Source organism: Oxyura jamaicensis, chromosome 8 (genome assembly GCF_011077185.1).
Source record: "Oxyura jamaicensis isolate SHBP4307 breed ruddy duck chromosome 8, BPBGC_Ojam_1.0, whole genome shotgun sequence".
NCBI lineage: Eukaryota > Metazoa > Chordata > Aves > Anseriformes > Anatidae > Oxyura > Oxyura jamaicensis.
The window spans coordinates 10,746,336-10,768,572 of NC_048900.1; the positions used below are offsets into that span (position 1 = coordinate 10,746,336).

The 22,237-nt window shown below is 58.6% G+C and overlaps 1 protein-coding gene across 13 annotated transcripts in view; it reads right to left on the reverse strand.

Annotated features, from left to right (window-relative positions):
• CACNA1E (calcium voltage-gated channel subunit alpha1 E) overlaps positions 1–22,237 on the reverse strand; it is an 80,481-nt gene that overhangs the window by 16,885 nt on the left and 41,359 nt on the right. For 5 of the 13 annotated variants that reach the window (XR_004752828.1, XM_035333087.1, XM_035333090.1 and 2 more), the window contains exons 9-36: positions 20,416–20,531; positions 19,286–19,339; positions 18,933–19,091; positions 18,619–18,828; positions 17,567–17,679; positions 17,373–17,485; positions 17,159–17,290; positions 16,786–16,858; positions 16,321–16,438; positions 15,941–16,008; positions 15,244–15,341; positions 12,844–12,900; positions 11,204–11,803; positions 10,842–11,104; positions 10,486–10,645; positions 9,972–10,101; positions 9,379–9,438; positions 8,995–9,101; positions 7,343–7,354; positions 5,758–5,854; positions 4,659–4,819; positions 4,172–4,309; positions 3,533–3,734; positions 3,219–3,383; positions 2,447–2,557; positions 1,524–1,607; positions 1,308–1,433; positions 1,074–1,139 (exon numbers count right to left, since the gene is read on the reverse strand). Coding sequence is in view for 12 of the 13 variants with exons in the window: in XM_035333087.1 (XP_035188978.1) it covers positions 1,074–1,139; positions 1,308–1,433; positions 1,524–1,607; positions 2,447–2,557; positions 3,219–3,383; positions 3,533–3,734; positions 4,172–4,309; positions 4,659–4,819; positions 5,758–5,854; positions 7,343–7,354; positions 8,995–9,101; positions 9,379–9,438; positions 9,972–10,101; positions 10,486–10,645; positions 10,842–11,104; positions 11,204–11,803; positions 12,844–12,900; positions 15,244–15,341; positions 15,941–16,008; positions 16,321–16,438; positions 16,786–16,858; positions 17,159–17,290; positions 17,373–17,485; positions 17,567–17,679; positions 18,619–18,828; positions 18,933–19,091; positions 19,286–19,339; positions 20,416–20,531 (3,793 nt within the window). In the remaining variant the exon portion in view is untranslated. The remainder of the gene's footprint in view (positions 1–1,073; positions 1,140–1,307; positions 1,434–1,523; positions 1,608–2,446; positions 2,558–3,218; positions 3,384–3,532; positions 3,735–4,171; positions 4,310–4,658; positions 4,820–5,757; positions 5,855–7,342; positions 7,355–8,994; positions 9,102–9,378; positions 9,439–9,971; positions 10,102–10,485; positions 10,646–10,841; positions 11,105–11,203; positions 11,804–12,843; positions 12,901–15,243; positions 15,342–15,940; positions 16,009–16,320; positions 16,439–16,785; positions 16,859–17,158; positions 17,291–17,372; positions 17,486–17,566; positions 17,680–18,618; positions 18,829–18,932; positions 19,092–19,285; positions 19,340–20,415; positions 20,532–22,237) is intronic. The other 8 variants (XM_035333093.1, XM_035333092.1, XM_035333094.1 and 5 more) reach the window with 4 other exon arrangements.

The following is a 22,237-nucleotide window of genomic DNA, read 5'->3' on the forward strand; positions in this document are numbered from 1 at the left end:
CAACGAACGTTCGCAAAGTGCCTCAAATTGGAAAAATGTGCTGTTATTACTCTTAAATATTTATTCCACTTTCCATGAATCTAAAAATACACCAACTGCAGAGTATTTTTTTCCCTGTACAGGTTTTTTTGCAATGTGTAATTGTAGAATATTTTCTGCCTCCAGCTATTTTGCTCAAATAACGCCCACAGACTTTACTGCTTGGGGATTTGTTCACAATAGTGCTAAAAAATAAAATAAATCAAATACTACCACACGGCAGGGAGGGGGGCTGAGTCAGATGGCAGTTGTTTAGCGCCGAGAACACCTGGAGCCGGTGCTGGGATGTGTGGGACAAGAGCAGCCACACGACTCTCGGGGCGGGAGGACACCAAACACCAGCGCTGCCAGGCAGCCCGAGCCGGAGGCGACCGCACTGCCCACTCCCCAAAATCTGCTCCCTCCCCTCCCCAGCCCTTCCTAGCGCTGAGCGCGTTCGTTATCGCGGTGGCTTGCTCACCCAGCGGCTCCAAACCCCGAGTGTGAGCAGAGATGCTTTGTGAGATCCTCAGCGTGGGGCTTAGTCACCGAGCCAGCCCCGCCAGCACGTGTCTGACCGGGAGCTTTCGCTCACGTGCTGCTTCTGCACCAGGCTGGAGTGTGGGGAGCTCGCGGCTCCACACACCTCCCCTTGGTAGGTCGCTGCAGGGCCCTAAAATCGGGATCCCACCAGCATCCGGCCCACAAAAACCCTACGTGGAGGGATGGGTGTGTGCACGGCTGCGGGTGGCCATGCCATGGTCCCTTTGGTTTTAGGTTATTGGGTACAACCCCTAAAAGCACAACGCCTGTAGAACAAAGGGGCGGTGATTTGGGAGCAGCTGCCATGCAGGGTGCCCAGCTGAGCCCCCACGTCCCCAGGGGTACGGGCGAGGAGGGCAGCTGGGGTCCCAGCAGTGCCACAGGGCACGCAGCTCCCAGACGAGCTCTCCCACCCCTGGGACCCCCCTGGGCACCCGGGCCGGCTGCTGTGCAGCGTGGTGCTGAGCACACGGCCGTGCCAGAGGGCTGCGCACCGAGCTGTCCGTGCCCACCTGCATCCCGATGATGGCGTAGATGAAGAAAAGCATCGCAATCAGGAGGCAGACGTAGGGGAGGGCCTGCGAGGGAAGCACATGAGTCATCTCCTTCAGCTCGGGTCCAGCTCCAGAGGCATACAGAAAGAGCAGCGAGCAGGTGAACTGCTCCAAACCATCTCTCCTGCGAGCCAGGGAGCAGCACCCCAGGTATAAGAACACCCCCAGGAGCCCCGGGCATGCAGGACTTGCCTTGAAGGACTGCACGAACGTCCAGAGCAGGATGCGGATGGTGTAACCCTGGCGCAGCAGCTTGATGAGCCGAGCTGCTCGGAAGAGCTTCAGGAAGCTCATGTTGAAGCTGCTGGTGTTCACCAGCTGGGAGCAGAGGGGAGGAGGGGGTCAGGGGATGGCAGGAGCCCCCCCCGGCCCTGCCAGCCCCTCCCAGCCCAGCCCGTGGCCTGTCACCTTGGTGTCCGTCAGGATGATCTCCGTGATGCTGCCGATGACAGTGATGAAGTCGAAGATGTTCCAGGTGTCCCGGAAATAATTCTGAGGGAGAAAGGAGAGAGGGAGGGTGGATTTGAGATTGGGGTGGCCAGTCTGAAGGGTGTTGGGACGTGGGAAAAGCCTTCCATCCCTGTGCAGAGCTAAGTGGAGGCATGCACAGATCCCTTCCCAGGCTGCTCTGGCACCGGGATGGCTCACTGGTGGCCACAGGCAACAATAACTCATCATGCCAACCCCCATGGCCATAAGGCTGCTGTGTCCTCCAAGGATTGCAAAGAAAAAGCAGCCCAGGGCTTAAAAGAGCAGCTGGGGACTTGAGGACCAGGAATTAGATGGAGGTCTCGCTGCTGGTCAGGTCTGGCTCAACACACAGGCACCTGGTGGCTCCCAGGGCCAAGGAACCGCTGCCACCAGCACGGTGGCAGCAGCGGCTGCCCAGTACGTGGTCCGTGCTCCAAGCACAGCAGAAATGAGGCAAAAAGTCCTGCAGCATGGTTTCCCCCAGCACAACACCCACCCGCAGCAGTGGAAAGCTTAAAAGCTGAGTAGCGCCAAGCTCCGGCCGCAGGATGCCTGCTGCTGCAGGCTGAACCGATCGATCCCTCTGGGACACGGGCTTCACAACCTGCAGCAGCTCTGGCTGCTGGCCCGGGAAGCCTGGAAGGTCTGTGCTGACCGAGAAACCAGCATCTAGCAGCGGGAAGTCTAACGGGAGCCAAAGAAGTGGTTCCAACCGCCAGCCTGCAAGCAGCTCCCAGGCTGGGACCCAAAATAGATGGCACCGGCCTCGTGTTATTAACACCTTCCCTCCGTGAACCAGAGGGCTGAGGTGTGCTAAGTGCAAATTAATGTTCTCATCAACAACAGGATCAGCCACTTACCAGGAAGCCGAAAGCAATGATCTTGAGGACGCACTCCAAGGAGAAGACCATGGTGAACGCAATGTTCAGGTACTTCAGGGCCAGCTCGTAGGTGTACGGAGCAGAGTAGTACTGATGGAGACAGAGACATTGTGAACTCGGAGGGGGGCAGCCAGCCTCTTGTGACTGATGTCTGTCCCTGGGAAGACCTGCAGGCCCCTGCTCCTTGCCCATGGTACCTCGAGATCACCTCCTTCATCCCCTCCCCACCCCTCTCCCAGGACAGGGGCTCTGCTTCTGAGAAGGAAGAACGGAGTAAGTGCAGATCTCCCTGCAGCAGGGATAACTCTTTACAGGATTTGGAAGCTTTCTTACTCCTTTTCACTAAAAGTTTCAAAACTTGGAGCTGGGGTGTGGATTAGAGCAAGTTTCCATGGCAGAAAGGTGGAAAAGTCCCCAAACCCAGGCTTGGGAATGAACAACTCTGTCTGGACAAGCAAACTACGTGGTCATATTTTTCACCTGGACATGGAAACTTGCAGGGACCTGCTCAGAGCCCTCTAAAAAGCTGCCCTGGTCCTCTAGTGGACCAGTCACCACTCTCAGCCACTGAGGACCAGATGCTAAAGACACCAGGAGCTGAGGCTGACACCCCTGTCAAGCAGCAAAAAGATGCTCAGGCCCTGTCTCAAAGCATCTCCTAGGAACAAGCCAAGTACTCTGGGGACCCATCCTGACTGATCCTCCTCCTCCCCGCCACCTAAGCAGGGCAGCCTGACCCTGCCCAGCTCACCTTCATCATCAGCACCACGGTGTTCAACGCGATCATGGCCATGATGGTGTACTCGAAGGATGGGGAGACCACGAAGTGCCAGACCCGGTACTGGAAGGTGTGCCGGTTCTGGGGCATGTAGCGCGTGAGGGGCTTGGCACTGATGGCAAAGTCAATACAGGCTCTCTGGAACAAAATCACGTGTGTGAGACCCCGGTCAACGGTGACGTAGGGGACATTGGCTGTCACACTTCTTTTATGGGTTACTTGCACCACTGGCCAGCCTTTTAAATGCCCAGGGAGCCCCAAGGTCCCAAACCCTCCCCAGACTGTACCTCGTTTTTCTCCAGACTGCACTCCTCCATCATTTTGTCTCCTTGCTCTTGGAAGGTGATGATGATGAGAGCCACAAAAATGTTGACGAAGAAGAACGGGAAGACCACAAAGTAGACAACGTAAAAAATGGACATCTCCATGCGGTTGCTGCGGCTGGGCCCGCGGTCCTCCTCCGTCACGTCCACCGAATGCTGCAGCACCCTGTGGGCAGACAGGTGAAGAAGAGCAACCAGAGACGTGTCCCTCAGGACTGCCACTACACAGCACTTCCCGTGGGATCCACCTCGTGCAGCCAGCTGCCATGGGCTGTTCGTGCTGTCCCAGGCTCTTCTGAGCACAGAGAGAGGGCTGGTCCTACAGCCAACACTAAAACTGACCCACAATTTATACAACATATCTCATGGCCATGCAGGAGCAGGGATCATCCATCATTCACTTTCTAAGGAAGAAGCTAACCCCAACCTCATCTAGGAGTTAAAATCTCTTTTGTCTCGTCCTAATTTCTCAGCCCTCCTCTCCTTCCTGCTACCATCAGTTCTAATCCCCTTTCCACCTGGGTATATCCAGTTATTAACTCGACCAACACAACCGGGATGTGCCCACCCCGTTCAAGGGAAGAGGACAGAGAAAATACTCACTGGGGCCAACCCTCGCCGGTGGAGACTGTGAACAGGGTGAGCAATGCCCAGATTATGTTGTCGTAGTGAAACTCGTGTCGTTTCCACTCCCTGCACTTCACCTCCATCTTGTTCTTCTCGTGGTCCACGTAGTTCCCTCTGCAGGGTTGGGAGAGAGCAGTGGCCTTGCTTTACATTGCCAGACAGGAGATGGGGGTTTTAAACCTGGGGGCAGCGTGTGGTGAGGAGACACCACAGATCGGGAGAGGCTGGATAAGAAACGGGGGAGCAAAGAAAGGGAGCGAGGAGGGAAGACAGAACAGGATGCACAGTGCTGATACACGGCAATGGGACAGGACTCGGCCTACGTCGACCAACCCAAGAAACTACAGCCAAAAATGAGCTGTGACCAAGGACTCCACCACTGGTTACCCAGAGGGACATCGCCCAGCACCCTGCCTCTGCCCGAGCTGTTGGCAGCATCAGGCACACTGCGCAGGGCACCTACATGCAGTCCTTCTCCGTGTCCTTAGAGCTGTCAGTGCAGTAGAAGAACTTCCCCTTGAAGAGCTGGACGGCAATGACGGCGAAGATGAACATGAAGAGCTTGTAGACGATGAGGATGTTGAAGACGTTCTTGAGGGACGTCACAACGCAGTCAAAGACGGCCTGCAGGAGAGGGCATAGCTCGCCGTGGGCAACCAACAGCCCTGGCACAGGGCAGGGCCCAAATCTTCCTCAGCATTACCGTGTAGAAGATGTCTCCCACTCCCAATAGGAGAGCAAGGAAGGAGGAAAGAGCCTCCAATGCTCTCTGCAACCAGGGCGGCAGACGGGGACCATCCCAATGATGCCATTAGCAGCGCCCAAGACCAATTAGTCAATATTTCTTTGCTCAGCATCGCCCCAGATAACGAGGCAGACTGAATGCCCCTGCCTACAACAGCAGCAGTTCCCAAAGCTCGGGGGCTGCGCTCTCAGCCCTGAGCTTCACAGCCTAGCACTGTCCAGAAATGAAGTGACATGAGCCAAAGGCCATCCACCCACCAGGAGGAAAAGCTGGGGCAACAAAAACTCTGTCTCTGGGGTGCCACCCCGGGCCTCGTCCACCAGCCAAACGTCCCTTTATGGGGATAACTCAGGGCTCCCTTGGTCTCTTAGTCCTTTCTGGCTCCATACCCCATCAGCTAAAGCAGGGAAATCCACGATCCTACCTACACTGCATAAATAATCCCGCTATTCAGCTGGGAACCCCCCCCTCTGCTGTAACACGAGGATGGCACAGCATGCAAAATCTGGGCTTGTTTGCGAGCTGCTCTGGTGGGAAAGATAATCAACTTTGGAGAGGGATCTGAGCTCTCCCAGAGCCGGGGCCGTGTACTTCACCAGCAGAGCAGCTGGGCTTTGCTGCCTGCTTTCTGTGCCAGCCCCGATGTCCCTGGCAGAGGACCCAGCTCGGATCTATCTGTGGCTGGGCTCGCTTTAAATACAGATGTGGAACAGTCTGAGAGGAGCCGTGTTTGGAAACAGGGCTCCTAAAGCACAGCAAACACCCTGGAAATGACTTGTTTAATCACGACGCTAGCACTGGAGGCGGACAGCGTTACCTTCAGCTTGGGCAGCCGCTTGATGGTTTTCAGGGGCCTCAGGACCCGCAGCACACGGAGGGACTTGATGGTCTTGATATCCCGGCCCTTGTTGGTCCTGCCGCGTGGGAGGGAGGCGCAGGCACCCAAAAACGAAGTGGAGACACAATAACCTTCGGGACCCGGGGCTGGGTGCTTTCAGAGCTGCCCCCAGCACATGCACGGGGAGGGGATGGGGGCCACGTGCCGCAGCACAGGGCAGCAGTCACAGGCGTGCTGCTGAAGGAGAGCTCAGGCCACCTAAACACATCTCCTTCCACGCACACGCTTGTCAGAGATGAAAAATAAAGCCAGCCTCTCCCCCGGAGGAGTAGCACCTTTGCTGGGGCTAGGCTACCTTAACGAATCCCTTTACTACGAGAAGATGCCAGATGCGGTGGCACACTGCGTGCCCCCACGTCCCCAACCCCTCCTGCAGGCACAGGACATCTCCAGACGGGGCTCACAAAAAGCCACCATCACTGCAAATGGTTTTGCTGCTGCCTGCCAGAAATTCCCAGTAAAATATGGGATGAACCCATCAGGCAGGTCCCTTGCCAAGGGTTTTCCATCCTGGTTCAACCTCAGGATTCAGCACCCACTCCGTGCTTGGTTTGTTTGCACAGATGCCTCATCCTAAGGCTTTCTGCCCTTGTCCATCCTTGTCCATCCACCCCCTGATGTGGTTGGCGTGCTCCTCCATCAGCTCAGCCCTCTCCTCCCTCCCCACGTCAGAGCTCGCCTCCACCCCAAGCCAGCTGAGCGAGGCAGAGCTCCCCCGTGCTGCTTCCTTCCTAAACGACCCGAAGGCAGCCCCATGGCCCCAATCTCTCAAATGTGATGATTGGTCCCAACAACAATGCTAGTTTTCTCTTGTCTTGTAACTAAACCTGTGGGCTGGAGCCCGGGATGGAGCAGAGAGGTGCTGGTGAAGGTCATATCAAAAAAACATCACCACCAAAAAAAAAACAACAAGGAAATGCCTTACAACAACAGACACTCCAAATTGCACGGCTCCTTTTCTAGGATTAATGCAACAGGGAGCACAATAAGAAGTGTAATCATTACGAGATTTAAACAAAGCCACTAATAAATGCTCCTCCCCAGGAGCATGGCCTCGCTAAGGCGTGCGAAGGGATTGCGCACACAGCTCCAGGACCTGCTCTGCACCTTCCACCTCCCAGTTTTTGCTCAGTGGCAGGGCCTTGGTGTGCAGCTGGGGCATCAGAGGGGGGTCTGGGGCAGACCCCTCTGCCTTTAGCTCCGACAGTGCTTTCTCCATCCCCTGGGTGTGCTTCCCACCATCACGGGGTGTGCACGGACACTGTGACCCGTGGTGAATGCAGCCTCCTCTGAAGGGAGATGCATTGCTTGCAAGGAAAATCCTGCCCGCTTCCACCCTTCCTGCACCTGCAGGGTGCAGAGCAGGGCGCTCAGATCTCGGGAAAGGCAAATAGGGACACAGGTAAGGGGCAGCACGGATGGCAGACAGACGGACACCTGCACTCCCTTCCCGTGTTCCCCCTCCCCAGGTCCCACCCCACGGACACTCAGGCGGCATAGTTACCCCAAAGCATTCCTGCCGGAGATCCCGAGCCACCGAACAGCATGAACAGAGGGGGAAAAAGAGAGGAGAGAGAGAAAAAGAAGGTAAGGAAGGCATCACGGGAGCCTCTCAGGCAGCCTGGCTCTTCTCCGGCAGTGCAGGAGAAGGTTGCCCAGCAGAGGAGGTGCAGGACAGGTGGCAAGAGCCAGGCACTGACCGCCGCTCAGCCTCTCCACCTGCTGCAGACCCACAAACGTAGGTCTTACAGCTTGGCAGCTCCGCAGAGCCGCCCGCTAATGCCTCCTCCGAGGGTGCCACAGGAAGCAAAAGCCGGCGGGGTCTTTAGTTACGGTTCTGGCTATTCCAGCTAATTTAATTCCAGCTCTTTGGAGATTTACGGCGGCGTATTGGGCTTTTTATTTAGGCTGCACTCGGGCTGATGCATTAACTCTCAGTGCTGAGAGCAGCCGATGGGAGGCAGGCACAGGCGGCCTCTCGCTCACGATGCACGGGCTCTGAGTGGGCAGGGGGCAAACCACAACATCATCTGGAGACATGGATGCACATGAGCTCGTTTCTTATTTCGAGGTGGCACTGATGGCCAAGGGGTGATGGTGGCACCACGGGAGGGTGATGGTGGCACCATGAGCCAGCTCGGAGACCCCCTGCTGCAACCACAGCTGCTGTGGGGAAACACAACCACAGAGGGGGCAGAAAAATACAATTCAATACCAAAGCATCCCATATAATTTTCTGCCGGCGGGTGCTGGAGCTGCCCACGAGCTGCTCTGGCCACCTAACAGCATCAGCCACCCTGCGGGCATCGCTTTGCCTGCCAACCAGGAGATGGGTGCCTGGGGAGACATCGGTTCTCCCCGTACCAAAGAGCTTAGTGAGGCAGAAGGGAAGGAGAGGAATTCAAACAGCCCTGTGAGAGTTTTTCTCCCCAGACCATGAACCAGGCAGGTCGGGACAGTTGTTGCCGCAGACTCCCCGTGGCTCTGGGGGAGGCAGCATGTCACTCCCGGGCCCTGATGGCAGATGCAGGCATTCTTATAAATGCTTCACAATTCAAAACCCATCGGAAACCGCTGCGGTGCCTTTGTTCCCCTCACCCCCGAAGTTATGAGATCATCTCCTCCAGCAGGAGCCACTGGGGGACACAGGGGAGAGGGACAATGGTGCAGGTTTACATTAATAAGAGCCCTCATCCGTGGCACAAGCAGCTCGGTGTCTGCCCAGCCAAAGGGGCAGGTTACGCGTATCTGCTGCAAACACCCGTGGAGATGCAAAGGCCCCTCGAGACTTCAGCTGCCCCATGCCACAGGGCACCTCTCCATCCCTCGGGAGGGGCGCTGGGGACAGGGAAATGCCACGATGCTGCCCACCAGGCAGTGTCGGAGGTGTCCTCCCAGGGGATCAGGGCTCACAGCAAGGAGGAGCTCAGAGCAGGATGAATCCCATCCCTGGACACTTCCCCTCCATGGCACGGGCACCGTCACACCCTGGCACCCCCCTGTGGAGCAGGACCCGCAGGTGCCACAAGTCTCAGCTCAGCCCCAGAGCAGAGCACGGAGAAATCCCCCCCAGACTCATCAGGGTCCTGTAGCCACGCCACGGGGCCGCATCCTCCTCCCGCCCCAGCCGAGGCAGAGCCCAAAAGAGCCACTTACGCCAAGGCGAAAGCCACCAGCGCTCCCACCACCACGATGAAGTCCAGGATGTTCCAGAGGTCTCGGAAGTAGGAGCCGTCCTGCAGGATCAAGCCCTGGTCGATCATCTGGGAGGGGATAAGAGCAGGTAGATCACCAACTTGGCTATCGAGCGCCCAGCCAAGCTGGGATACACATCAAGGAGCATTCCGTTTCGGGGGAGCCTGGTGGCTGGTATAAGTGGTGCTGAGCTCTCTTGACTCCTATTGCTACGAACCAGGCTTTAAAATTTCCGTCACTCACTTTTAGGACCAGAACTGAAAACTGAGCTATTTCCCCCGTGAGCCACCCCCCTGCAGCAAGCATGCTGTGGGACGTGTTGCCAGCAGCACAGCCTTATCTTACCTTGATAACCATCTCGAAGGTGAACACCCCAGTGAAAACGTAGTCAAAATACCTCAGGACCTGCGGAGAAAGGGCATGGGTGCTGCCAAGGGAGGAACCAGTCCCTGGGCACATTGATATCTCCCCACTTTGAGGTGGACAAAGCCCTGCTCTGGAGCCCTGGGCTCTCCATCCTCGTGTCTGAACGTGCTCCCCCCGTGAGGCTGCGGTCCTACATGGCCCCTGACCACTGCAATATTTTCTTGAAGGCCAAGGGGGATTTGCCCATCAGAGTTGCTCAGCTTTCCCTTTTTTTCTGCCCCATGCAACCTGCCCACCTCCAAGATGCTGCTGAAGGCACAAGCCGTCCCTGTGGCCACATGTGCCGCTCCAGCTCAGTTTTACCTCTCACTGCCAAACCCCAAACACCCCTTTTTCACACCAAACCCATGTCCTCATTGTTCCCACCCTCTCATTTGCTCTCCCCCAGCCCAGACACAGCACCTCGGAGCCCACCAGCAGCCCATCCCCAAACACCACCGCGACACCGCCCCGACTTTGGAGGCGCACAGGGGGTGTCCCTCATTTGGCGATCGCAGGGGGCTTGCAGTCACCTTGTTACGGTCGGAGTTGGTGAGGACAGGATCCTCGGCCGCGAGGGCGATGCTGCTGGCGGCGATGACCAGGAGGATGCACATCTCGAAGTAGCGCAGGTTCACGATGTAGTGGCAGGCTCTGCGCACCCTGCGCCGAGACAGCGCCCGACCCGCTAGCCACCGGCGTGCCCCGCGCAGGCAAACCCCACCCCACGTCCCCGGCTAGTGACCTTAGTGGTACAGGCTCCCAGAGCTGGGTCATAGCAAAGGGGTGGCAGAAAAACGGAGGGGTGTGCAACAAGCATCGAGTAAAATCACATTAGCACCCAACAGTCCAGAGGAAGTGATGAGTGTAGCTGGCACAGGGGGAGAGCACCCTCGGGCAGGGGAAGGACACCTCTAACCATGTTGCTGGGAGATATTCAGCCCCCGTCCCAAAGGTGTCACCTCTTTTCCATGAAGAAGAGGTGTCTGTACCCTCACAGCCTTCACTAGCCCCGAATATAAAGGCCAAAACTAGAAGAAATCTCACGGGTTCGTGGTGCTGAAGATGAACATGGAGCTGTGCGGCACCATCGCTTTGCCCGTCTCGCTCTTCTCCTTCTTCCGCTTCTTCTTCTCCATCTCCTCCTCGTCCTCCTTGCTCTCTGCCTCCTTCAGGGGGCTGGCTTCCCCATCGGTCTTGTTGCTAACTGCAGAAAAACGAGAGCCTTTGCCAGGTACGGGGCAAGGGGCAGCTTCTGCCTCCAGCCCTGCCCTGCTCCCTGCCGTGGGGACCCGGGGCGGGGAAGGCACCCGATGGACAGGGATAGGAAAAGCCACACAAGAAGCTCTCTGCTCCCCCCAAACACCCCCCAAGGCTCTCAGGAAAGAGAGAGGGGTCCTCACTCTGTACCACAGCGGACTCTTGGACATCGATCATGATGGCGGTGCTCTCGGTGGCCTTCTCGGTGTTGGCGGTGACGGAGGAGAGGTCGGGCTCGCTGCGGCTGACGGTGCGGCTGGCCCCCAGCGCCGCTCCCCCCAGCAGGGCTTGCTCGCTGGTGTCCGGGCTGCTGCAGTCCTGCTCACCCAGGCTGCCCTCCAGCCCCCGGGGGGGCTCAGGTCCCGCTGCCGGGGGGCTCCCCTCCTCGGCAAGGACCCCGTTAGTCCTGCAGGAGGGAAGGATAAAAAGGTGCAAGAAGATAAGTGGAAAGCGATGACTTGAGGAGTCACGGGGGCTACAAGATTCCCCTCCCCAAGCCACAAACCTGGCGGGCTCCCCGCTCGCCTCCGGCTCGCCCTGGATCAGGTCCAGCGCCGCGGCAGCATCCCCACGTCGGTCCCCGTCCTGCGCCCCCTCTGTGGGGCCGGTCTCCTCCAGCCCCATCTCCTGGCTGCCCGAGCGGCTCCCCAGGGCCGGATCCTTCCCCTCCATCCTGGCTTTCCGGTGCCGGCTGCGCCGCTGGCTCTGCCTCATCCGCGCCCTCTCCTCAATGCCTCCTCCTGCCCCTTCCTCGCCCGGCTCGCAGTTCCCGTGGCACGCTTTTTGGTGCCACAGCTCCTTGTCCCGCCTGGCCCGGGGCGATGGGCTCCTCCTGTCCTCCCCGCTGCCCGGCTTGGTCCCCGAGGCCGGCTGCTCGGGACCCTCAGCCGGCGGCCGCTCGCCCTTGCCGCCCTGCTCCTCGTTGCACTTCTCCAAGGCGACGCCGTCGCCCGGTTTCTTGCGTCGGAAGATGCTGGCGTGGGGGTTGATGAGGGGGGGCTCGTCCTTGTTGATGCCCTCCTGGCTGGACATCTGCATGTGCCGGCGCAGCTGGCTGGTGCGCTGCTCCCACACCGACATGTGGTGCCGCCGGCGCCGCTCCCGCCTGCACCGGGACAGCCGGGAAGCGGGGTCAGCGCCACGAGCCCCCCGCCGGTGCCGGCATTTCACCCCACGGCACCCCGGCTGCATGCACCCACCGCCCCAGCGACGAGACATGGGGGCGCACACAGGGGGCTTGGAGACACAAACACCTGCCCGGCCACCGAGGTTTAGTCCCCTTTGGCCTTTCAGCATCCCCCTGGTGCTGGCAGGGGCTGGAAATCGGGCTGAAGCTGGACCCCTGCCCCTCCAAAAAACCCCTGCCCCATCCCAGGCAGGTGGTGACCACCATCCTCTTGCTTGCCTGGGGACAGCATTTAAAACATGGCCAAAGTCCTCCTGCTGCAGCCAGGATGCCTGCACTGGGGGTGTTTTTTCTCCTCCAGCTCCTTGGAGCCAGGCTCCTTTTTGGAGCATTGCTGCCCTAACGATGGCCAGGCTTGGGTGGCAGAGCTGATGGGATGGGGATGGAGAGTAAAAAGGGAAAAGGTGCCAGGTACAAGGCTGGCTTTCTCACTGAGAGGCGACCCTCTCTGTCCTACAATGGGACATCTGCAGTGGGGCACCCCTGGGCATACAGCCCCCTTTCCTGCCTGTGCTCGCTCTGCAGCCAGCACGTCCCACGGGGAGCCCGTGTGCGAGGATCTGGGGCTACAGCTGTTGGCTGCCCGCCCATCCGGGGGTCCTCTGTGCTCCTGCGGGTGTGCTCTGGGGGAGCTGCACCTTCTGGGGGTTGTAAACGGATCCTTTCCACCGCCATAAACACGTACACAGACACCCCGGCGAGGACAGACGTTCCCTTCCCGACACACAGAGACACGCACGTGCACACACGTACACTGCTCACCCACGGAGCACACGCCGGCACACACCCACGGGTACACCGACACGCACACACACTGCACGGAGGCTCGGCACGCACAGAGCCACGAGCGCACGCAGGGACACGGGTGCAGGGCAGCGCCCTGAGGCACCCACAGGCGGGGCAGGGGCTGCCCAAAAAAGAAAACACAGGGGGCCACAGAGGACACGCGACCCACGTACAGGTGGCTGCTGCGCGGCTCCCACATCGACATGTGGTGTCTCCTGCGCCTGTCTCTTCTGGGGAGGAAAAAACAAACCTGTTCAATCCCCAGCACCCCTCCTCTGCCGGCCCAATTCGCACACCCCACCGGGGCTCACACACCGCTGGGCAGAGGGATGCACGCAGCGGTGCTCACCCCGGGGCTGCAGATCTGGTCTGCGGAGCAAGGGAGATGTGGCCAAGCAGGCTGCCTTGCCAGCCGCTCCGAAATCCCGGTCCTCGGGAATTTAGCAGCTCTTCCCAGTGCAGAAGGAAGAGCTGTTCACTCCTACTGAGCTACACGCGGTGCTTTGACAGAACAGGTGATGTGTCGGGCCGGCCCCGAGCTGCTCAGAGCATCACCACGCATTTACACAGCCGTGTGTGCTGCCCCGAGACCACGGAACGGGATACGAAGCTAATGTATGCAAATCTGCATGCAATTTACATTTTTTTGCTTTCTGCCAACGCCGCATGTGTGCCGTGAGCAAATACACCCCAACCGCATGCGACCGAGCGCACGTGTGCGCACAGAGCTCACGCGCGCGAATCGGGGCGCTCCCTGCTGCTTCCCTGCAGGGCACCCACAGCCCCAGCACCCAGCGGGGTCCTGCTGGTGCCTGCCACCGTCACAGATAGGTGCGAAGGGACAGGCCAGTGCCACGCTCAGGGTGCAGGCCCGCTGCCTGCCACCGTCCCCGCAGCAAGAGGCCGCGTGGCACCGCCACATCGCGGCACCCGCGTGCGTCCATCTGGCCACCCACTCGCCGAGCAGCCCGAGCCATCTGCGCCACGGGCGCCCGTGCGCACACGCCGTGCTCCAATCTGCACCGCAGCCACCCACGGCAGCCTGGCCACGTGGGAGCACTCCTCCCGATGGCAACCGGACCTCTCCGCCGGCACAAACGCGTGCGCCGGACCTGCCCGTGCCGGGGACCCACCGAAGCCATCTGCGTGCACCCGAACCCAAACGGATCCTGGAAAACGTCACCCCCAGGGCATCGCGTCCCCCTTCCCTGCCCCTGAAGGAGGAGGACTAGAAAAAAGACCTGCAAATATCACTGTCTCCCATTTCAAAGCCACAGGAACAACAACAACAAATTAAGATTAAAAAAAAATGATCTGCTTTCCTAGCCAGCTGTAAGTGACAACAGCAGGAAGACTAGCAAGGATGTGCGGGCAAATCCTTTAGTGCCCTAATATATTCCATCTCCCGCCTCTTCCTCTCATATCTCTCCGTTCTCCAGCCCCTTCTGCAGCCTAAATCCCTTTATTTCCTCACTTTATCCAACGTGTGCACACTGGCAGCCAGAGCCAATGCCCGTGAGCCGGTCACAACACACAAACTCTGCCATCTCTCCCATAAGCCCCCCAAATCCTGCTTGTGAGGACGAGAGGGAGATTTCCCTCTTATTATAAATATCTCTTCACCCCCAGGCAGGTCTTACAGGTACTCGTGCCACCCCAAAGGCAGCAGGGTGGGGGACCATCGCATCCCAGCCCTGGGAAGCCGAGGAGCTCAGGCAGCTCCCCAAAATCCGAGCTGAACCTCGCTGCTTCCTCCGTCCCCACGGGTTGGAGCTCGCCTGGGTTTCTCTCGGCAAATTTGCAAAGAGACGCAGCCGTGTGTGAGCTTGGCTTGGTTTCAAAGCATAATGAAACCTAAAATTCCCTGGGAAGGGATTCTATAAAAAAAAATAAAAAAAAAAAAAACTCCTTCCAGCCGTACCGAAGTGCACTGTTTTGGGAAACAAATCAAAACGCCTCGTTCCAATGTTGACTTAAAGTTTTATGTGATTTAGACCATATGACAGGGCAAAATAAAAGGAAAAAAAGGTGTCCAGGAAGGAAAAACAGAACTTTCTTCTGCTGCAACGCAAAGGCAGGGCTCCTCAACACAGTGCCAAGGGTTTTGTGTGGGTTTGGGTTTTTGCCTTCCCCAGATCAAGTTCCCTTACCAGGAAATGCGGTTTTGCAAGCCTGCTCCATCCCGTGTAACTGCATTACAGCCGGGGAAGGAGGCGGGGGGGTCAGACCTTGGCACTGCCGGGACCCCCTGCTCCCCACCCGCTGCTCTCCCCCTGCCCCACCACAAAGAAACGCCACGCGGGAGCGACCACCACCCACCCTCCTCCTCCTCACCGGCCTCTTCCCTCACCCTTAGCAGCATCCTCAGCTATTAAGGCTTTGCGTTTTGGGGTGAAAAGCCTCTTTGGGGAGATCTCTGCTGTATGCAGGAGGTGGGGGAGCACGGGGCAGCCCCACGACCTGCTGTGGTGGCCCGGTGTCTGCCCCACGGAGGGCGCACATCCATTTCCTCCCGTCCCCCTCTGCGCCCCTGGGGAGGGGAAGGGGGCTCAGGGGGCTGTGGGGTCACTCACTCGATAGCCGGCATGTTGGGGGCGGACATGGGGCTGACTTCCTTGGCTTTCTGAAGGGCGTGCTTCTGGTTAAAGGCCTCCTCTTCCTCCTGCTCGTCCTGCGGAGGAAACGGAGGGGTTTGCTTAGGGGGATGCTGGCGTTTTGAGGGGACAGGCACCCACTGGAGGCGGTGGGGTGACCTTAGGTGCCAAGAGAAAGGCACGGAGACAGCCTTCGTTCATCTCACGCTACGGGGATGCAATTTCCCCATCACACTGGTCTTGGCGCCCCAACATTTCAGCCTTCCCCAAATATTCCCCAGCACGGTCTTAAAGGCAGCCAAGCCCAATAAGCTTCTCGAGCACCATCCTAAATTGCATCCTCAATCACCCCCGCTGCCCTGCAGGCAGATGGGGAGCAAATACTGACACCCCTCCGGAGTGCTCGGCAGTAACAGCCCTCCTCAGGTAGGTGAGGGTTATCTCCATGTGACCGCAAACAAAGCTGGGGAGCTTAAACGGAGAAATAGCTAAGCTACGCTCGATGTGAGGTGTAGGTGTTCCTGGAGAGCCCGACCTCTTTGCAGGGTGGGCTGAGCTAAGGGACACGGTGGTCCTGGCTCTGGAGCGAGCACGGTCACGGGCACTGGTGCCGGTGCCTTCCCTGCTCGCCCACCCTTCCCACCAGCAAGGAGAGAAAGGAGCAGCTGGGACGTACCTTGGTGAGCTCCTGAGCGTTGGCCAGGTTGTCCACCGCGATGGCCAAGAAGACGTTCAGCAGAGTATCTGCGGGCAGCTAAGGACGCACAAACCACGCGGTAAGGACATGGGCACCTGCAGCCACCATGGGAGGGTGGCCCTGGGGGCTCCTCGCCAGCTTGGGGACAAACTCCTCGCCTGTCCCATCCGCCCTGCCCGCAGCACATCTCCAGGCAGCTCCTCCTCTGTGCCCGGGGTGTCCAGGGCTGCCCCATGCATGGTGGGACCCCCACAACGGGGAGAGGAAGAAGGAGCAAAGGGCTGGGAGGAGTGGGTGTCCCCAGGGAGGGAGGTGAGGCGGGGTTGCCCCTGCTACAAGCACAGCAGCCAGGTGGATACAGTTTCCGAACAGGGTGAGGACAATGAAGTAGATGGAGGACCACATGCCCGAGCGAACGCCTCCCTGCGAGCGGATGCCGTTGTACATCACCTCGTTCCAGTCCTCGCCCGTCAGGATCTGCACGAAAGCAAGCCGGCAGGTTGGTCACCGGCCACCCTCTTGTCACCCAGACACCTTCTTGTCACCCGGACGCCTTCCACCCATCCCACCCATGCACACAGGGCAGCCTCGAGGGAGAAGATATGGGGCTTTGCTGAGGGTTTGGGTCTCCTCAGAAGGGTTTGGAAACTCTTCCACCATTGCATAATGGAGAAGAGAGCCATCCGCTCTGTTTTGTGGTAGGAGAGGGAGCGAGGGAGTTATGTCCTAGCAGCTGGACCCGTTTGGTTTCAAGAGCCCCATCCAGCAGTGAACAGACGGCCCCAGGGCCATCGGGTTGTGTCCCCTTGCAGCCCGGCTCCTACCTGGAACACTGTCATGATGGCAGCAGGGAAAGTGTCGAAGTTGGCCGACGGCGTCCCGTCGATGAAGTTAAACCTGGAACCACAAGGACAAGAACAGGCTGGGGTAGGGGTCAGCGAGCCACGGCTCTGTGCCATCAGCTCGTTGGTGCTTCGGAGGCCTCCCCCTGCTCCAAGGAAGGTTGTTCCCAAAACATGTCCTGGCCAGAAGGACCCCCCAGCGCTGAGCACATCCCAGGCAGGGCTTTTGGTGCAGGAGAGGTACCAGCAGCAGGCTGAGAGCAAGGCTGCAGACTTCCTAAGCACCCCGTGGGTGCTACCACTCGGCATTGACCACCCAGCAAAGTGCCCTTTCCCCAGACTCACTGCAACCTACCTGCCTCCGAACAGCTGCATGCCCAGCAGGGCGAAGACCACGATGAAGAGGAAGAGGAGGAAGAGCAGGCTGATAATAGACTTCATGGAGCTCATCAGAGAGACCACCAAATTCCTCAAGGACGCCCAGTACCTAGAAAAGAGACGTGGCTGGAGCACCTGCAGCAGTGCTAGCAGGAGAGCAGCGACTGGATCTGGGAGTGGCTGGCACCTACTTGGTTATTTTAAATATTCGTAGGAGACGAAGGGCTCGTAGGACACTGATCCCAAAGGAGGTTCCTGGTCTGAAGATGGCCCAAACCACTTCAAAGATGCTTCCCACCGTGACCTGAGAAGTGGACATGGCCGTGAATCAAAGATGAGCTCAGGAGGTGAAATCTTCCCGTGCCCCATCCCCGGGGCCACCTACCCCACAGTCGAAGCAGTTGAAGGACGAATGGAAGTACAGGCGTGGCCCCATGCCGTACATCTTCAAGGACATCTCCAGGAGGAAGAGCCCAAGAAACAGGAACTCTGCATAGTCTGGAAGAGAAAACCCAGACGTTCTGCCCCTGGGACATGGATCATCAAGGAACACCAGTAGCCCACGTGGCACATGGCAGAGGTGGGACACGCCGAGGAGCACGCTGCTTCCCCCAGCCCTCAAGCCACAGCATGGGGTTGGGAAGCAAGCCTGCCAAGAGCTAATTTGCGAACAACGGGACACCAACCCCACAAATTAATCTTTGGGGTAGGTACACTGGTGCCCCAGCGGTTAGAGAAGGCCAGAGAGGGCTGGCACGGAGCAGAGCAGCTCCTCAGTGTTACATGGTGGTGCTGGGGCGTCCGCAACGATGTTAACCACGAGGCACTGTAGGGGAACATTAGCAAGCTGGACCTAAATCATTGCACGGCTGGAACTTGGCCAGGATAACCAAGCCAAGTAGCCACGAGCCAGGGAGAAGCTTCTCAAGCTATTTCACCAACGTTAGCGGGCCAGAGCCTGGCTCTTCCCCTTGCCCAAAAGCTGCTTCTCACCACGACCAGCTGCCATCCCACACCGCGCCCTGCTGGGATCCCGGCAGGCCTGAGCATGCCAAGGCAGATTTGGGCAGGCCCGCTGCTTGACGGGGACGTTTTCAAGGTGAAGAAGAGTAAACGTGGATGGGAAAGCAGCAGCATCCCTCCTGCAGCAGCTCAGGAGCAACACATGGCTGCCGGGGGGCTGAGCACAGTGCGGCATGCCAGAACGGACGTGGATGCACTGAGCACCACTGCTCACAATTTTGGGATAAATCCACCCGAGTCCTGCAGTCTGCCTGACAAACCCAAAGGGCACGAGGCCAGGAACACTTCTCCACGTTTCCCCATGGGGCTGAGACCGCTGCCAGCAGCCAGGGCGTGTTGGAGACAAAAGGCTGCCCCGGATGCAGGAGGTTTTGCCTTCCCACGCATGCTCTGCCCCCGGCATGAAGGACTCACAGAGGAAGTGTGTGAGCCAGGCCGGCTGGTTGTGATGCACGATGGCCACGCAGGCGGTGTTGAGGGCTACCAGGCTCAGGACGATCCAGTAGAAGACCTGGGATTTCACCATGTGGCGGACGGAGATGCGCAGGAGGCGCTCCTTGTGCCGCAGATAGGAGGCTCCGTCCACCCTGGCGCCTTTCAGGCCCGAGCGGCTCAAGGGGTTACCTGAGGGGGAAAAAAGGGGAAGGTGCCAAGGTGAGAGGAGGAATCGGGTGCCCCAGCCCCGCAGGAGCCAGGTCGGGGGGGAAGAAGCTCGGAGCGGCACCGACCCAGGGTGGGATGGAGAGGTCTCCTCTGCGCCAGCCTCCGCTCGCCCACCGAGGCGATGTCGACGCAGTGCTCGTCGCTGGAGTCGCGGTTCATGGTGTCCGTCCGGTTCCTTTTGATGGTGGCTCGCCTGAGCACTGGCAGGGGGAGAGGAAGGGGTGCTGGAGCTGCGGTGGCACGGCTCTGCCAGCAACACACTCATTGCTCTGCACCCCAGTGCTTGGCTGAATCGGGTCCGGCGGTGGGATGTGCCCCCTGGCACGCCTGCAGACCTCCCTCCACCCACGGAGGAGGGTTTCAGCCTCCATTTGTGGCCAGCCACCAGGAAGGAAAGGCCGGGCTTGGCTTCTCTTACCTTCTAAGGCTGAGGTCCCGGAATTTTTGTTCTCTTCGGCCAGCATGACTTCCTCTATGCAAAACACACAGTTCAGCATCAGGAGACGAGCCACCAACGGCCGAGCACACCACACGGCACTGCCCGGCACCCAAGCACTTTGCCCAGCCCGGAGGTGGTCGCTACAGGTTGCAAGTTCTCATCAAGCATTAGGTCAGTGTCCTAAAGCAAATTCTCAGGGGTGGCAAGGGGCAGCTGCCGCACATTGCACCAGAAAGAGAAATTACTTCTGATCAGCCTGGCTTCTGTAACTAGCCTCCATAAATAGGCTTAATAATGTAGAAAGTCCCTTTTCTGAGTCATGCTCTTGGAGGAGACCCCTCTCCATATCCACTGCTTCTCTGAAGGGCTCCTCACCCTCTGCTAGCTCCTCGGAGGAACACAACATCTGCCCTCTACTCACTCACAAGCTAACTTTATTCATGGATTTATGAGTATAAAAAAAAAAAAAAAAAGAAAGAAAAAAAAAAAAAGAAAAAAAAAATCTGGGGTTTTGTCTGAGTCTTGTGGACACCAGGAAAGCTGGGTCCCAGGGCCAGGCAGTGGCACCACAGAAAAGGAGCTGACTACAGCGCACGAGGCAGACCTGAAGGTGAGCTGTGCTACCCCTGTTGAGGAACAATGACAGGAACCTGAGAGCCATCACCTTTCCAGGGGAAGAAAAATAAAAATAGAAATAAGGTTAAAAGGTGGAAAACCACTGTCGCCGTTCACTGCCCTGCTTCCCCACTGCCCACCTCTGCGTGAGGCTCCAGCGAGCACCAGCAGACAGGGACATGTCGTGCAGCAAGGCTCACGGCCACGAGGGCTCAGCTGCCTCTCCTGGTGACACTCCGTGCCTCACGCCCCAAATATTACATTTCTGTGCCACAAAAAGTGAAGTTTCATCAGCTGCTGGGGATGCCCCTGCTCACAGCCTGGCTGCAGAGCCGCTGGAGCATCACTCCTGGTGGGGCTGAGCCCGGCCGTGTGCCCAAAGTCACCATGAGAGCACCCAGACAGCCCTGGGGTTACGCTGGCTGACGACCAGAGATCCGTCCCCATCCCAGCCACCCTCCCCACCACCACCCCCGGGGACCCTCGGCCTTTACCCGCTTTGTCTATCCAGGCCCGGTAGCCATTGAGCTCCCGCTCGATCTGCTGCTGGCGCCGCAGCTTCATGAAGGCTCGGCGGTTCTCCACGCGCTCGCGCTCTTTGGCAAACTCCCTGGGACAGGGCAGAGGGGGCGGTGAGAGCACACCCGGGGGGTCTCCTGCCCCACGGACATCCCACCCCATCCCTTCCGCCTCGCTGCCCCACAGCCCCCAGGTCGGGCACCGCCGCCTCCTGCGTGGCTTTGTCCCCTGCTTTGCCTCGTGTCCAGCTGTCCCGATATCCCCCATGGCTGTTGTCACTCATCCCGTGGCCAAATTCGGCAAAGCAAGGTGAGACCAAGAGCCTGGTGGGGCAAACCTGACAGAAGGGACAGTCCCAAAACGGGATTTACTCGGGAGATTCACGGGATGAGCAAAGAGGGCAGGGAGCAGCGCCCTCAGCTCCTCTCACACAGGGCAGAGGATGGAGCATGGGGAAGGAGCCAGGGGAATTTGCAAGACATGGAAATATTTGGCAGGAAACGCAGATGTGGCAAAGCAGGCAGCCCCACACACAGCACCCTCACACCAGCACCCAGTGTTACACGGAAGATGACTTCGAGGAGGTCCCACACCCGTACTACCTGAACACCTGGGGCACCTCGACCCACACGTTCCACCTCTACTGCTGGCCACGTTCACACATAAGAAGCCTCCCCGGCTCCAGACATCCCCCATCCCACCGTTGCTCGCACAAGCATCACCAGGATGGGCCCTGCACCGAGCCCCCCCGCCCCACCGTGCCCTGACGAGCAGCGGGTTTGGGAAGAACGAACGGCACCGCTCCCGTTCAAGGCGAGCATCTCCCTCCCCAGAGAGCAGCAGCAGCAACCTCCAGCCTCCAAACACTCAAAAGAAGCGAAAGAATCGGTCTGTCTGCTGCAGAGGGAGTTCAAGTGCATTACCCCAGCTGAGCTATTACACCCTTAATGCTGTGTGGGCTTTTGCCTGTGCGCGCGCGTGTTTGTGTGAAAAGCCCTGAATGTTCCCTGCATCTCTTGTTTAAGATCCCCAGACAATTCAAGCGTTTTTAATTCCACCCCAGGAAGGTGAAGTTTCCTGCCGCTCCGGCATTAAGCATCAAATGCCTCTCCCCCTCCAGCTCCGGCTTTCAGACTGAAATGAGACTTTCTTCCTAGGGCAGGGAAGGGGGAAGAGAACAAAAGGGAAGGAAGAGAAAAAAGCAGCCTAAGCGGAGGGAAGGAGGGCGGGGGGAGAGCGAGGAGGAGACCTCCCACAGCCGGCGGGGAAAGGCGCTCGCCGGTTTGGGCACGGCATGTGAAAAACGCTCCTCGCCTGGCGCGGAGGAAAGGCAGGATGATTTTGGCTTCATCCCCCACGCCGCTTGCTGCACAGCAGCGAACTCGAGGTGCCAAGAAGCGAGCGGAGCTGCCATTCGCAGCCAGAGCCAGCGGGGACGCTGCCGTTGTCCCTCGGTGTCCTTTGTCCCTTGGGTGTCCTTTGTCTCTTGGAGCCGGGGGGTGCCAGAAGCAGGCAATGCCACTTCCCCATGCCCAAGTGCTTGCTCGTGGAGCCCTAGCTTGCGAGAAGCTGGTGCCACGCACACGCACCCGGGGACACCGCGGTCCCTTCTGCTGCGGCAGCATCTCCGAGGGAGCCGCTTCCCACACGGCTGCTCCCTAATGGAGCCTAATTGCTTTTGTCCATTAGGAAGAGGAAGGGGGGCAGAGAGGAGGAATAAGGAAAAAAATAAAGTTAAACTCAACTTAATGAATTATTACATCTCAGAGAGACACGTTACCGAGCGGGGCAGCAGCG